This window comes from Centroberyx affinis, unplaced genomic scaffold, assembly GCF_046629955.1.
Source record: "Centroberyx affinis isolate AG114_WGS23_722 - 3 ecotype Tasmania unplaced genomic scaffold, CSIRO-AGI_Caff_v1 ptg002266l_1, whole genome shotgun sequence".
Lineage (NCBI taxonomy): Eukaryota > Metazoa > Chordata > Actinopteri > Beryciformes > Berycidae > Centroberyx > Centroberyx affinis.
Genome location: NW_027280553.1, coordinates 107,457 through 123,176, shown reverse-complemented (window position 1 = coordinate 123,176; position 15,720 = coordinate 107,457). Strand labels below are relative to the sequence as shown.

The window sequence follows — 15,720 nt, the reverse complement described above, 5'->3', positions numbered from 1 at the left end:
TTTCACAGTTTAAGCAAAGTTGAACATTTCAGGAAAAAGATAAACAATATTTAACATCTGTTGCATATTTCTGTGTGTGTGTGTGTGTGTGTGTGTGTGTGTGTGTGTAGTCATGTCATTCCCAGCAGAGGGGGTTGAGTCAGCAATAAAGAACAACATTGAGGACGTTCGTCTGTTCCTGGACTCGCGTCACGCCGGCCACTATGCCGTCTACAACCTCTCCAAGCGATCGTACAGGCCTTCACGATTCCACAACAGGGTATGAAGTGTGTGTGTGTGTGTGTCTCTGTGGATATGTGCGCACATGCACATAAAGTTGGAAAGTTTGTCTACTCTATCAGCCACTTTGATAAAAAAAGTTTGTTTCCTTCCCGTGTGTGTGTGTGTGTGTGTGTGTAGGTTTCAGAGTGTAACTGGCAGGCACGCCGTGCCCCCAACCTCCGCAATCTCTACAGTGTATGTAAGAACATGCACCTGTGGCTCAAACAGGACCAGAGGAACATCTGTATAGTACACTGTCTGGTTAGTAGCCTTCTCTTCTCTTCTCTTCTCTTCTCTTCTCTTCTGCATAAAGAGTGGCATGTTTTGGGGTCAAGAGTAGAAGGTAGTAAAAGGCTGAGTCAACTTCCACATTAATTAAAAAAAACTTCAGAGGGCTGACACAGCACCAGTACTCTATAGTAGTAGTGACTGTAGAAGTCCCTCCTTATGTATTTATCCTTGGAGAGGGAGAAGAGGAAGTCAAGGACGAGAAGTAAGAAGAATAAGGAAGGTGAGGTTGACAGTTGCAACATCATGTTTTCATTGTCTCTCTCTGTGTCTGCCTGCAGGATGGCAGGGCAGCGTCGGCTGTGGCTGTGTGTTCTTTCCTGTGTTTCTGTCGTCTGTTCACCACAGCTGAGGCTGCGGTCTACATGTTCTCCATGAAGCGCTGCCCGCCTGGCATAGCTCCCTCACACAAGAGGTACACGCACGCACACACACACACACACACACACACACACACACACACACACACACACACACCACACACACACACACACACACACACACACACATCATGAGGCTCAGGAAGGGGGGTGTGTTCAATGGAGCAGGGGATTGTTACAGTAGTGTCCAGATCCTGTACACACTAATGCAAATCAATTGCTGGTAAAAAAAAAAAGATTTTGTTATATATTTTGCTCATAATATATAGATTTGATGCTGGTTGAGGTTTTACATTTCTTTGTCTCAATTAAAAATACAACACAAATACAATTTTCAGCATTAAGCTTAAGCATTAAGCTTATTGAGAGAGAGTGCAACAGTAGAATAAGCTTTAGATCACCAAAATTACAAGCAGCACAGAATGATCATTTAAGTGACAACTGCTAGAAAAAGCAGAGAGGGGAGGTACAGAAGTTGTTTTTTTAATTACTCAAATTTTTCCAAATCTGGCTGTAGACCATAAATCACTGGTTTATGCTGGCATGCTGCCATCTTTGACCAAGCCAGCTGAGCTGGGATTAAGTCTTGTGTTAATGCATTACTACTGATTGGCCAAGCTGACTACAAGATAGCTGCTAATGTTAGATTACTTCTGATTGGCCAATATGAATACAGGCTAGCTGCTAATGTTAGATTACTTCTGATTGGCCAAGCTGACCACAGGCTCTTGGGGACTTGTATACTCAAAATGCCTCTGATGTGAAGAACTTACACGGAAGTACAGATGGACATAAGCATATGCATTCATGAACGCGCACACACAGTTTAACACAAAGACACATGGATTTGTGCATTACATGCATTTACAGACATACACACATAAAATCACTAGCGGTTCTCAACTTAAACAAGTTCACCAGTAAGTTTTATTTTCCCTGTTTGGGGTTTTTACGTAACAAACGCACAAACACGTGTTTGTAGGTAAGGAAAGATATTTTTTCTTTCCATAAACATTCCATGATCTTGATCTTGTTTTTGATTGGCTGTTTTTTGTAGGTATATAGAATATATGTGCGACATGATGGCCGAGGAGCCCATCATCCCCCACAGCAAGCCCATAATAATTCGCTCCATCGTCATGACGCCCGTGCCGCTCTTCAACAAGCAGCGTAACGGGTGCAGGCCGTTCTGCGAAGTTTACGTCGGAGACGAGAGGGTCCTCACCACGTCGCAGGAGTATGACAAGATGAAGTAGGTTCATACACACACAGAGGGATGGATGCCCGTACACACTCAACAAACACACATACTCAAACATGAATAGTGTAGAAGTCCCCCTTCATGCATTTATCCTGCACCTTCATGTATTGTTCCAGTGGAGCTGCTCAGTGGTCAACAGTAGAAGACTGTGGTTGCACTGGGCAGCTCCCAGGTATGAATGTGTGTGATTGTATGAATGTGAAGCAGGGTGTTGCTGAAAAAGAGCAAGCAGCTTTCCCTGGAGAAATGAAGGTTAAAAAAAACCCTCTGTTCTTTCCTGCACTTTCTTTCTCTTGCTCTCACTCTCCAGGGATTTTAAGATGGAGGACGGGAGAGCGGAGATTCCCCTCAATGTGACAGTCCAAGGAGACGTGCTGGTGGTGATCTACCATGCCAGATCTACGCTGGGAGGACGGCTTCAAGCCAAGGTACGCACTCACACACACTCACACACACACACACACGCACTTCTACACACACACACACACACACACACACACACACACACACACACACACACACACACACACACACACACACACACTTGCAGGTACACCTGTACACACATACAGATGTCCATACTCATATGCACACACACACAAATACATTTTCATTTGAAAGTGTAGACACTGGAATACACACACACGTGCGCACACACATGCTGTCGTGCTGGAATGTGACTAATCTTTCACAAATACCATCGACATCAACTGCTGTGACATAACTACCTGTATGTGAAAAGGTAAAGAGAGTTTTCCTGTTAGTGTACCTTTGTACGCATTATAAGTCACTCTGCATAGGGGCGTCAGGTAAATGCCTAAAATGCTAAATACATTTTTAGATGGATGAAAGGTAAACAGTGATTAATACGGGCAAATTGAACACTGAAGTTTGTTTTGTTTCAGATGGCATCCATGAAGATGTTTCAGATCCAGATCCAGTTCCACACAGGCTTCGTCCCCAGAAACGCCACCACTGTCAAGTTTGCCAAGTACGTACACAATCTGCACAATGCCGCACAATACACTTGAATGGATGAGATCATCATTCATTCAGTGCTGCAAGTTTCAAACTTCCTAATGGCTAGCACCTGTTGTTTTTATCAGAGAGACTTGGTTTCTGACTTTTTGTAGGCAAAGGTCTTAAGATGACTCACAACTTTTACTGTAACGTTAATAGTAAGTAGCGAACGTAAATAGTTCTTTTACTTTTATGTCAGCAGTCATTTTGTCAGCATTTTGTCATTTTCACAAATTCTTTTTCAAATAAAACTCTTAAAATACTCGCTCCTTTCCTCTCTCTTTCCCACCCCTCTGTTTTCCTGTCTCTTTCCCACCCCTCTGTTTTCCTGTCAGGTATGATCTGGATGCCTGTGACATCCAGGAGAAGTACCCAGACTTGTTCCAGGTCAACCTGGACATCGAGGTAGAGCCCAGGGATCGACCCAGCACCAAGACCCCTCCCTGGGACGGCTTCCACACCAAGGGCCTCAACCCCAAAATCCTTTTCTCGTCGCGGGACGAACAGCAGGAGATCCTCAGCAAGTTCGGTAGGTGGTGTTCACTTGACATAACCCCTGTCTCCATTAGCTCTGTTCAGCACAAGCTGGGGTTAGGTGTGTCTTGGTATGGTTCGCTTTAGTTTGTGTCTCCATCTATGAGCAAGCTGGCAAAAGAACAGCAGAATTTGAAAATGATGAGCGCCTTTTGCACACCACAAAATAGCCTTAAATTTAAGCACTAAGAGTGAGAGAACAGTGAAACAAACCACAGACAGTGGTGTCATTGTTGTTCTTCCAATATCTTACTTTGAGAAACAGACACATTTAACAACACCCACTATTAAAACCAAATGCTGCACAAAACTTTTCCAAAATATACGGGCAATTTTCTGTTTAGGATCTTTTGTTTTGGGGCTTGTGGGCAGCTTGCCCCAGGTCTAGGTCATGTAATACAATCCAGGTTATGTTAGACGACCTGCTCTGTGGTCCAGCCTGGTTTAGCCAGGTTTCTAAAGACAGTGGAGACACTGGCTTTGAGCCAGACCGGCCACAGCCTGGCTAAACCCCGGTCAGTGGAGACAAGGCAGTAGTGAAACCAATACTTTCCATGAAATTTGAAAGATGCCTGAAGCAGCCATGACGCCTGGTGACTTAAAAGTGATTTTATTTCCCATATTTGTTATGTATGCATTTTGTTGTTGCCATTCTCTTCCATGTTGAGATTTCATATCATTTGGTTACTGCTCCTCATTTCTCTTATGTATCTGTCATTTTCATTCGTTTTCTCTTCTAAGCCCTTTTAAGCACCTTGGTAGCACATATTTTCTGTTACTGTTCAGTTTTTATCATTTGTATGTGCAGACAAACTAAACCTTCCATCCTAACCCCCCCAGGTAAGCCGGAGCTTCCCCGTCAGCCAGGTTCCTCAGCGTTTTACGACTCTGAGTCCCCCCAGCCGGCTCAGACTCCTGATGGCTCCAGCGCCACAGAACCAGAATCTCCTGTCAGCACCGATACCAACGCCAACAACTTCTTCCAGACCCTGGACTGGGAAGGTACTAGTGTTGTCACAGTATTGTCAGTACCAGCCAGTATCATGGGTTGGATTGTAAAACAATACCTTGGCATACCATACCTTACAAAATCTATTTGTAATGATGAAATCACAAGGGATAACACTTGAAATGGTTTTAATGGTTAATGTTTTTTTGATTTAATTGTTACACAAGTAAACTTTGTTTTAGATAATTTTTTCTAACAAATAGCTATTAATAACCATTTATAGTAGCTATAAAATGTTTCCTATTGGACACGTTTTGCTGTGATAGATAAATAGATAGATAGATAGATAGATAGATACTTTCATCCCCTTGGGGGTGCAGCTTCCCCTCTCACATACCATCAGCAAAAGTCTTAAGTCATCGGGAACATCATTTTCTGGTAAAATCTGAAGCAAACTTAATCTTTATGTCAAGTTTTTACAAGGATTAATGTCTGTGAGAGTGACTTTAGAGTGTCCTAAAACTTCCATTGACCAGCTTCTTCATTTATTTCCAGATGTGAGCGGCCACCACGAAGCCTCAGACAGTCAGGGAGGCGGGACCATGGATGACCAGGAGGACCTGAGTGACCAATCAGAGGGAGAGTCCTACTCGTACTCTGCTCCCTGTGGGGAGCCGCTGTCACGTGACCCCAGCGAGCCACTATTTGATGCTGACTTCGAGGTGGGGAAGGAGTTGGTTGGTTTGTTGAATGACTGATTCGTCCAGCTAAAACATAGGCAGGAAAATGTTATATATCATCAATACATGGCCCCTTTTTACACCTGGCAGTAACATGCATCCTGGGTGATCAGACTGTGTTCAGATGGAGACAAAATGCATAAGATCCTGGTGTAAATGGCTTACATTTTTTCACTCATCCCTCCTATCCGTTTCGCTCTCCTTTCTCCCCCCAGACCCCCCCTCCTGCCCAGGAAGCTCCTGCCAGTGACACCGCTGACCTCTTGGGGTTGAACTCTGACCCTCAACATCCCACCACATCCTCCTCTTCCTCCTCCTCCGCTCCTCATCAGGGAGTCCAGGGAGGCCTGAAAACCTCCTCCAGCAACAGCGACCTCCTCAACGACCTGTTCGCCCCCCCTGCTGGTCACACTGCAGCGGTGCAGGAGGATTTGTTCTTCAGTGGGCCGCCTGGTGGAGCAACACCGGACCCCAAATGTAAGAGTCCACAGTGGCTGTTTGTTGTCTTGTATTGCCAGTATTCATTCAAATGTACCATACAGTAAACAAATTAAGGGTTTCATTCCAAAAAGTGCTATAAATCCACTCAAGTTCAAAAATGTAACTATTTAAGGCCTATGGTGAGTCATGCCTTTAATAAAAACGCATAATATCATTTACTTTCATGCCAGCAAACATTCTGCAAGAGAAAGCATCAAATTTTCCAAATGGTGGACATCTCAATTTTTAACAAACCTCCTCCCTTGTTAATCTTTGGGACAACTAGGAGTAAAACTCCAACCAAGTGTGCGGTTTTACTAAAGCATTCTTCTTTCTAATGCAATGTAAACTGAGCCAATAATTACGGCAGGAAACTTAACTTTTCTCGCTTGCCACTTCCACTATTCTACCAGGCAAATATGATTTTTAGAACAGTAAATGGACCTCTGAATGACGGTTGGTTGCCTGCCAAAGTGTCTGGTTGAGTCGACCGAATTTCGAGCCGCAACTAAATATGTATATACAGACACCTGCAAACGGCGGGAGTTAATTTCATACCGTTCCAATAGTGGCGACATGTTGTGTTTCATAAAGTACATATGAGCCTCAGTTCCATCCCATGGTTTTGATCAGATAATCGGCCCATAGACCAACTGATGGTTGGTTGATGAATCCCCCACTGAATAATGACATACATGTATAACCCCAAATTTGTATATTTTCCATTTTATCACTATATGTGGTGCATCCATGTTCAAATGTATGCACTGTTGGAATGGTGCTTTGGATAAAAGTATTCACCAAATTGTTATCAGTTACACAGAAATGTGTTTTTCTTAAAATTATAATAGTGAGCTCGTGATTAAAAAAATAAAACCCTCCAATTATCCCCTGTCTCTCCCCCTCCGTGTCTCCGTGTCCCGCAGCCATGGGCGACCTGTTCGATCCGTTTGGGGTGGGCTCCGGCTCTGGCTCTGGCTCCGGTGCCGGTCCCAGTGTTGCTTCGTCGCGGCAGGCGTCGGGTCCTGACCTGTTCGGTGATTTGTTGGGGTCTGACAGTTCTGGCACCAGTGGGTTCGGTTCAGCTCAGAGTAACCCCCCTTCGGTTTCCAATACCAGCCTCTTCAACCTCAGTAAGTGCAGCCAGTGTCTGCAGGTCCTGAAAAAGTCTTAAAATGTCTCAAATTATTATCTAAATTCAAGGTCTGAAAAGGTCTTGAATACAGTTAAATAAAGCATTTTAAGTCTGAAATTCTGTTTTATAGGTCTTAAAACTATTGCAGTTTCTGGGTGTGTTGTTTTTCCAGTGACAGATCTATATTCTCATACATCTACAGTTTTCATTTTCACATTCATTTCAGTTGTGATAATGGTCATATTTAACCCTTACTGGCATTAAAAAGGTCTTACAAATATTAAATATAACTAAATGAAAGATGGCTATACACCCTATGCTATCTCACGAAGCTGTACATATGTTGCTCTGCTGCCTCATCGTATCTCAACATCTGCCAGGATGACACACTTTCCTCCAGCTCAACAGCAAACAACAAAAACACTCATCTATAACTCTTCTCACCTTTGCTGGACAAACTATCGTCCTTTCTTCCACAGTCACCAATCTGGGTGTCAGAATCTACCCTTGCCTAGTAATTGCAACCAAACTTAACGTGTAAATGCTTTGTGTGTTTGTGCCTTAACAGATAAGCTAGTGAATGACCCTCCTAAGATGACATCATCGGCCAGCCAGCCAGACCTGCTGGGTGGGTGGGACAGCTGGGCAGCCAGCACCACCGCCGGCATGAGCGCCGCCACCGGCAAACCCAACTACACCAACACAGGTAGGTGCAGGAACATGTTGGTGTGTTTTTGGATGTGTATACACTTATGCGTTCATTATGTATTATGTATACAGGTAGGTCAGAGCGGCGTTCCTTGTGATGTACACATACACACACACACACACACACACACACACACACAGATCAGTGTTTCGCAGAGGTTGTCAATTTACTTCGGCTGCGTCAGGACGGGGTTCACTGATGACTTGTTATTGACGTTTCATTTAACGAGCCCAGTAAGTGTTTCAGGCACTAAAGTCTCTCCATCTAGTATAAGCAAATGGCATTGGCAACATTAACTGACTATTATACTTCCGTCTGATTGTCAAGGCTGCGTTTCAAACTGCGTTTCCATTCAGTTTGTGTGGGCGCTCCGCGACTCAAAGGAGCACAGATGCGAAGAGCCTCAGGTGTAATGAATTATGGTCACTAGCTCACTTGAAAACCACATCGGTGAGAACTGCCAGCTTCATGCATCACGGCACCCATTCTGTTCTATTAAACACAGATAGCTTGTAAAAGACTGAAAATAGCTTGTGATTTTGGATGTAGTAGCCACTATGTACGAGTTGTTGATATGTTTGTGCACCCAGTGTCACCAACACAGTCATGTAGATTGATTGTTTTTTGTAAATAAATTTATTCTAATTCTAAAAAACATCTCTTTCTTCCTCTGTGTGTGTAGCTCCTGGAGTGTCGTCTATCTCAAAGGCCAAGTCTCAGACCTTCGACCCTTTTGCCGACCTGGGAAACCTGGGCTCCAATTTACCAAGTAAGAGGCCTGCTCAGTTCTCAAGTCACCTGTAACGGTGGTAATGTGCCAGCAGTAAGAAGGGATCCAGGCAACGGGCCTGTCTTTGAGGGAGCGAGGGAAAATTTGGTTGTTGGCAGGTTACCAGCCATCACTGCCTTATCCTACAGTGAAAATTGTATTTGACTGGTAAATACTTTGCAAGCTCTCAGCCATAGTGGCTGGTGCACAACAAATTGTGCATAGATGGATAGATAATTAGATGGATGGGTGGATAGATAGATACAGTAGATTGATACTAGAGATAGATTGACTGACTGACAGATTATAATTTCTCCTCATTTTTCCCTCACGTCTTCTCCAGGTTCGTCCAGCAGTAGTTTTTCCGGTCCGACTTTCAGCACCAAGGCTCCTTCCGCCTCCTCTTCCTCCTCCTCTGCTAAACCTCAAGGCCAGTCCTGGCAGCCGGGAAGACCCGGCTCTGCCCAGAACAAACCCTGGAAGCCCACATCCGGATCTGGATCTGGATCTGGATCTGGATCTGCATCTGGATCTGGATCAGGGTCGGCACCCAAAGCGCCGCCATCCTCCCAGCCTGCTGCAGGCGCACAGGCCTCCAAACCCAACTACAACCTGAACTTCTCCAGCGTCATCGGAGGGAGAGAGGAGCGGGGCGTCCGCGGGCCTGGCTTCGGTAAGAAAGAATGAGTGGAAGTGAAAGGAACTGTTCATTTTATTTTATTTAGCCTTTACTTTACCAGGACGTCCCATTGAGATACAAAATCTCTTTTCCAAGGGAGACCTAATCAATGTTAGGACTGCACAAGTAATCATATATTGTGATTTTCAGTTTCCATAATTAATAATCATAGAATATTTATATATATATTGGCAGTATAAAACATTTCATGTCATTTGAAATTAGTCAAGATGTTGATATAAGATGCCGTCTGTGCAGTAAAATACTTTTTTTTCTCCTTCAGTTTATGCAGACTAATAATCGTGATTGGTGATCATGATCATAATATCTAATTATATATGATGATGGTTTTATGCATGTCTTTATTCCTACAGTATTTCGACATAATAGCTTCAATTGTCTGTACTGTACTGCGTTGTGATGCAGGCCCCAAGCCCAAGGTGAAGGAGGATGATTTTGAGGACCTGCTGTCAACTCAGGGATTTGCCTCAAAGCCTGATAAGAAAGGACCAAGGACCATCGCTGAAATGAGGAGGCAGGAGATCACTAAAGATATGGATCCCCTCAAATTACAGGTAACCAACCAAATACACTATGCGTACACACAACCCACACACGCACACCATTGGACAAACAGCAGTCTGGGAAACCAAGTCTTGACAGAGCAGAGGAATATTGGCAGTAGTGGCCAGACCTTACACACACTAATGTAGATATAATGCAGTGGGTTGTGCTTTGCAAAATGCACCAGCTGATTTCACAGGTTTTTTTTTTTTAAGTAGATTGGGACTTCTAAACCATGGTTGGTTACCTGCCAAAAGTGCTGATAAGGTAGACCAACTTACGAGCTTTTGGCTGGGGGATGATGTTAATAGCCCACCCTGGGGACAATAAAGTCTTTAGCTTGAACTTGGAGCAGCACAGCCAAATGTTTGTTCAATTAAAAAATGGGGGGATGCTCCAGTCACAGCAAAACCAACGTCCTGAGTTGTAGCTCAAAGTAGCTTCCAAGGTTGGATCAGGATAGTTAACGTTTTTCCATTACTAAAGGCACTAAAGGCCTGTTTAACTGTCTTGCTGTCCGTGCTGTAGATCTTGGACTGGATCGAGGGGAAGGAGCGTAACATCCGAGCGCTGCTGTCCACTCTGCACACGGTGCTGTGGGAGGGCGAAACGCGCTGGAAGCCGGTGGGCATGGCCGACCTGGTGACCCCAGATCAGGTGAAGAAGTACTACAGGAAGGCCGTGCTGGTCGTCCATCCAGATAAGGTACAGTATAACATGCTGCCTCAACTTTTACTTTGAGCAAGAATAAAGCAAGCCACAGTGGCCAGTTCCACACTTATGCCATTTTACCAGCCACCTAGGTTTTTAGAGGAGAATAGATTCTTCAAATGATGGTTAGCTACCTGCTAAAGTGGCTGGTAAAGTAGACCAACTTAACAGCCACTGCCATAATTTATCAGCATGTGGTTATTGGTAATATCCCACTCTGCATGTAGCTGATGCTCTTAGCCCGACTTACAGAAACAGAGAGGCACATGAAAGTTTCTGGATACATTAGCTGTTGTAGGGATCGAACCTCGGACCTGCCGGCTATAAGAGGGTCAATTCAATTTCAATCAGCTTTATTGGCATGACAAGTAATACTTATGTTGCCAAAGCTTACATAAATAATGGTGACAAAAATAAATAATCATAAGCAAACAAAATTATTATAACAAACTGTAAGAGTAACTGTAAACAAATGCAGTTCAAACTGATTATGTGACATAATACACAGAGATTCACATTATGTCTGGAATTTCACCTAATAGGTATTGTAGTTTTTTGTTATTTGATAATGTTTCATTTTGACTGCGTTTCTGGATTATTTGGGGGGGGAAATATGTCTTGTATGTGTTTGTATTGTGTCGTAGGAAGTGCAGCTGTAGAGTCTGTTTTACCACTTGGCCATGCTTGTTAAAGGCAATTAAATAGTCTGTAAATGTATAAGATACCTTACATTGCACAAAATGGAGATTTGTCACCCAGACCCCTGAATCGTATATATACTGTACAGCAGGTTTTATGAAATGCATGGGGGGATTTGTGTAATTGATGTTATTGTGATTTATATATAATGCCACAGGCTTGTGCCAAAACTGAATACTGTATACTGTAAAAGCTTGAGATTTGCAAATATTTTGTTAATTCTCTCTCTCTCTCTCTGGTTGTGTCTCTTGTGTCCAGGCAACCGGCCAGCCTTATGAAGATTATGCTAAGATGATCTTCATGGAACTGAACGATGCCTGGTCAGAGTTCGAGAACCAGGGATCCAAAGCACTCTTCTAAAAGCCTGGTCTGGATCCCAGCTAGACCAGACCAGACCGGACTGGACTGGATTCGGCCTAACCAAATCGGGTTAGACTGGGCCAGATTGGACAGGACTGAGCCCACATTGGGCCTTAGGGGGCGCAGTGCCTCTGAGAGGTGTCCTCTCTACCATTCCCTTCAATCCCCCCTTTCCTTCTTTACTCTCTTCTTTCTTCTTTCCTTCTACAGTCGAGGGAGAAGACCTTTTTTGCCTCTCGCCTGGCTGCAGTGAAACTTTCCTCGCTTGCCCATCAACAGTCTGTTAAAAACATCATGACCGTTGTTAAACTCACTGCCTACCTACACGACTGCCTGAGTGGTGCTGCGATTGGGGGGGGAGATGGAGGGATGACAGACAATCACACAAAGAAGACAAAATGGAAAAAATCAGATGTTACAAGGACTTTGAAAAGAAACAAGCTGATTATCACGAGGACAGTATACAGATGAAAGGATATGATAACCCAACACCAGCCACCAACCAAATGCTGGTTAATTTTGGACTGTGGCTGGTAAGTTTGTCTGCTCTGCCAGCCACTTTGGCAGGCGACTGGTGGTAATAGTGAAAATGGCGGGTGAATTTTTTTAACGAACCAGCCAACATGGAAGTTCAGCAAGCATCATGTGGAGGTTCTGTTTTATTCTAAAACCGAGTGAAAGTGGCTGGTGAATCTTGGAGCATACCAGCCGCAGCGACCGGTGGACAAAAAAAAAGTTCAGTTTCTCTCCTGCTTCAAATGCGGCAGCAGGGTTCAGAATCTCCCCAGACATTTTGGGACAGGGTGGTGCTTGGGGTGCTGTTGATGACATCCAATGATACTTTGAAGTGCCACTGTTGCACCTTTAGGGGGCACACTTGGGTGGGGTCGGACTTAAGCTACATCCTCTTCCAGAAAGACAGACAGGCCTGCCAGTAGGCCTAATGCCTGCTGAACACTACTAGTGCTACTACTACTATTACTACTACTACTACACACACACACTCCTTGGACCGGTGTGAAAACTGCTAACCTCTAAAGAAGGAGATGCGCTTGTTTTGGAGCCCCAGGTAGTCCCAAGCGGGCGGTTTGCTCTTTTTTGAAGTGTTCCTTTCAGCAGAAACGTTGACGATTCCACCCACTCGGGCTACACTACGTAGCAAACTACATGCCCTCCCTCACCTAACTTCTGAGCAGCCTGCAGGAGATGCGCTTGATTTTGAGCCCGGGGTAGTCCCAAGCGGGCGGTGGCTCTGTTTTTTGTTTTTGTTTTTTTGTTTTTTTTTTGAAGTGCTCTTTCCTTGTAGCAGAAATGGTGAAGAGTCTGAGTTTCAAACTACACGCCATCCCTGGGCTCACGCTGGTCTTTGCTTTGATTGACGGCCATTTTGCACATCCCAATCATCATTGTCATCTTCTAACAACCCCCCCCCCCCCCCTTTCTCTGTGTAAGCCCCGCCCACCACCAGCGCCTGTTCTGTGGACATTGTTTTGTCAGTGCATAGGAGGAGATAAAAAGTGAAGGAACAAAAAGAGAATATGGTGATCTAATGTGGTTGCTATTGGTTTTACTTTTTTTTTTTTTTTTTTGCTTGATTCTACGTTTATATTGAGCTTTTTGTCATGAGTTGTCATTTAGTTTTCGCTTCAGTGTAAATATTATCATCCGTGAAGTGGCTTTGTTACGATTAGAGTCTGGGCAGTTGATTTGATATGGAGCTTGATGAGTGTGTGAGTGTGGGTGTGTGGTGGGGGGTTACATGCATTGTGTGTGTGTGTGTGTGTGTGTGTGTGTGTGTGTGTGCGTGTGTAAGAGAGAGGGAGGCATGTATGAGGATAATGAAGCCTTGTTGGACATCATTCCTGTCTCCAATCTCAAGCTCCTTAAATTCATAAATTCATGTTTTCCACTGTGTTACGACACCTCTCCCACATCAACCATTTCGTTTATTTCGTTATGTTTTTTTTTTCTGTTACATGTTTCTCTTTTCAAAATGGCCTCCTGATCTTTCCAGCTGTCTTTGTTTGCTCTTTTTTCCCTCCCTCCTTTTTTTAATTTTACATTTTACCTCATGGACCAATCAAATCACCTGTTTTCTTATTTATTATTATTTTTTGGGGGAGGGGTGACATGTATTCATGCATATTAATGGCATAAGTTAAATGAGCTTCAGATAATATATGAATTGAATGTGCTGAGAGTGAGTGGGACAGTTGTCGGTGGATCACAATGAGCCTCTTTGTTGCTGTTTTCATTCCAAAGCATCTATTATTAATGCGAATGTGCTTTTACAAATATATATATGCTCTCTGTTGTTATCGGGTATGTGTTTATCATTTGTCCTTTTAGTCAGTCTTCGAGTTTTGTACCTTTTCGTTTTTTTCTTTTTTCCCTCTGAAACGGAGCTGAAGTTATCTGGGTTGATGCTTCTGTTTTGCATATTGGCATTTTGTTGTTGAGATTCCAACACGAGGGGCCAGTAAACCTTAGTAAAAACAAAAACAAAAAAAAACAACTGTTGCTTGAAATTCAGTTGAAACTCACTTTGACAGTATCATCTTAGTATAAAGAGGCAGAAATTACAAAACCACACATCAGCAGTGTTCACTGTACCAAATTACATCATACTAATATGAATGTAGATTTCAATGCAAAAAAAAGAATGATAATAAAAAACTTTTGATCTGAGGTGAGTATTTTGGTGTTTCATGTCTTCATGTGTTTTCTTCGGAGATACAAATGCCCATCCAGTCCAGCTGCTTTGTCCAGAGTGACTCAGCAGAAAGTTGTTAAAACCTGGACACTGTTAGCAGACTATTTACGTTTCGATCAATGTTTCGATCCGATGTGGATTGCCATCAGGTTCTGATGATCTATCTTGGAGACAAGCATTGATTTGGTTTCAGTAGGATCTTTTTATTATTAATGATGTTTTCAGTGGTGTCGTTTTTTAGCAGCACACATTAGCTAATGGATATCATATCAGTTTCACAAAAACTTTGCTGATGCAGTGCATGTTACTCAAAGCAACATTCACCATTAGGCTGCACAGGATTATTCTGTGATATCGTTCAGAGCTGATGTACACATTTGATCGCAGAAACATCACAAGCAATGCAAGACACAGTACCACAAACAAACACGTACACATATATAAGCACAACCATCCATGTCAATCTTTTTCGCAACACAACCACAACAGTGAAGTGTTGCCTACTTGAGATTCCCTGTTGCTGATGTGAACATGCTGAACTTTGACAACATTTTTTATTTTTTCCTTTGCAATGTATTATTTATTGCAAGAAGGCTAGAGGCTGCATGGATCAATCCTGTTTGCCCGGATAGCAGCCGGACTGTGGATCAGTGGTGGAAGAAGTACTGAGATCTTTTACTTCAGTAAAAGTATCAATACAACAATGTAAATTTACTCCATTACAAGTAAAAGCCCTGCATTCAAAATCTTACTTAAGTAGAAGTACATAAGTATTGGCAGCAAAATGTACTTAGAGTATCAGTGTAAACATACTCATTATGCAAACTGTCCCCATTTAGAGACTTATATTTTTCTTAAATTATTGGAATATTAATACTGATTTATTGATATACATGTACATGTAAGCAGCATTTTAAAGTTGTCAACGTGAAGCTAATCTTAACAATTTAGCTATACTTTTGGGTAGTCTAATCTATAACAATGCTATTTTATATTATTTTATAAAGATGATCAAATTTTTTAAATATAAATTATTGATCTGAAAAGTAACTAGTAACTATAGCTGTGAAATATATGTAATGTAAAGTAAAAAGTACAATATTTCCCTCTAAAATGTAATGGAGGATAATTACAAAGTAGCATAAAATGGAAATACTCAAAGTACAAGTACCTCAAAATTGTACTTAAGTACAGTACTTGAGTAAATTTACTTAGTTACTTTCCACCATTGCTGTGGATATTATCACCTAGTTTTGAATTAAATGGAGTGACGCAGCTGTCATTGGAAGTTTAGTTGATTAATTGGGATTTGATTTACGTAGGTGATGACAGACAGGGGTGAAGGGTTAAAGGTCTGCCAGCCGTGATCCTGTGTGGTTTCAGTTGCAAATCCATTTTCTGTGCTTGGGTCTGTACTTGGTGTAGATCGAGTCAGTCGGTACTTGGGTTAACAGTTCAGTTCCTCCTA

The 15,720-nt window shown here is 42.8% G+C and overlaps 1 protein-coding gene across 3 annotated transcripts in view; it reads left to right on the top strand.

Moving 5' to 3' along the window:
• gak (cyclin G associated kinase) overlaps window positions 1-14,225 on the top strand; it is a 36,342-nt gene extending 22,117 nt beyond the window's left edge. Inside the window, exons 13-29 of one of the 3 annotated variants that reach the window (XM_071532869.1) lie at window positions 111-259; window positions 400-522; window positions 831-964; window positions 1,987-2,181; window positions 2,501-2,618; window positions 3,096-3,181; window positions 3,546-3,739; window positions 4,585-4,746; window positions 5,249-5,415; window positions 5,649-5,910; window positions 6,840-7,046; window positions 7,617-7,754; window positions 8,440-8,526; window positions 8,870-9,199; window positions 9,632-9,780; window positions 10,298-10,426; window positions 11,438-14,225. In XM_071532869.1, the coding sequence (XP_071388970.1) occupies window positions 111-259; window positions 400-522; window positions 831-964; window positions 1,987-2,181; window positions 2,501-2,618; window positions 3,096-3,181; window positions 3,546-3,739; window positions 4,585-4,746; window positions 5,249-5,415; window positions 5,649-5,910; window positions 6,840-7,046; window positions 7,617-7,754; window positions 8,440-8,526; window positions 8,870-9,199; window positions 9,632-9,780; window positions 10,298-10,426; window positions 11,438-11,539 (2,732 nt within the window). In that variant the 3' untranslated portion in view covers window positions 11,540-14,225. Of the gene's footprint in view, window positions 1-110; window positions 260-399; window positions 523-830; window positions 965-1,986; window positions 2,182-2,500; window positions 2,619-3,095; window positions 3,182-3,545; window positions 3,740-4,584; window positions 4,747-5,248; window positions 5,416-5,648; window positions 5,911-6,839; window positions 7,047-7,616; window positions 7,755-8,439; window positions 8,527-8,869; window positions 9,200-9,631; window positions 9,781-10,297; window positions 10,475-11,437 lie in introns of all 3 variants that reach the window. The other 2 variants (XM_071532868.1, XM_071532870.1) reach the window with 2 other exon arrangements.
• The last annotated feature ends 1,495 nt before the right edge of the window (window positions 14,226-15,720 follow it).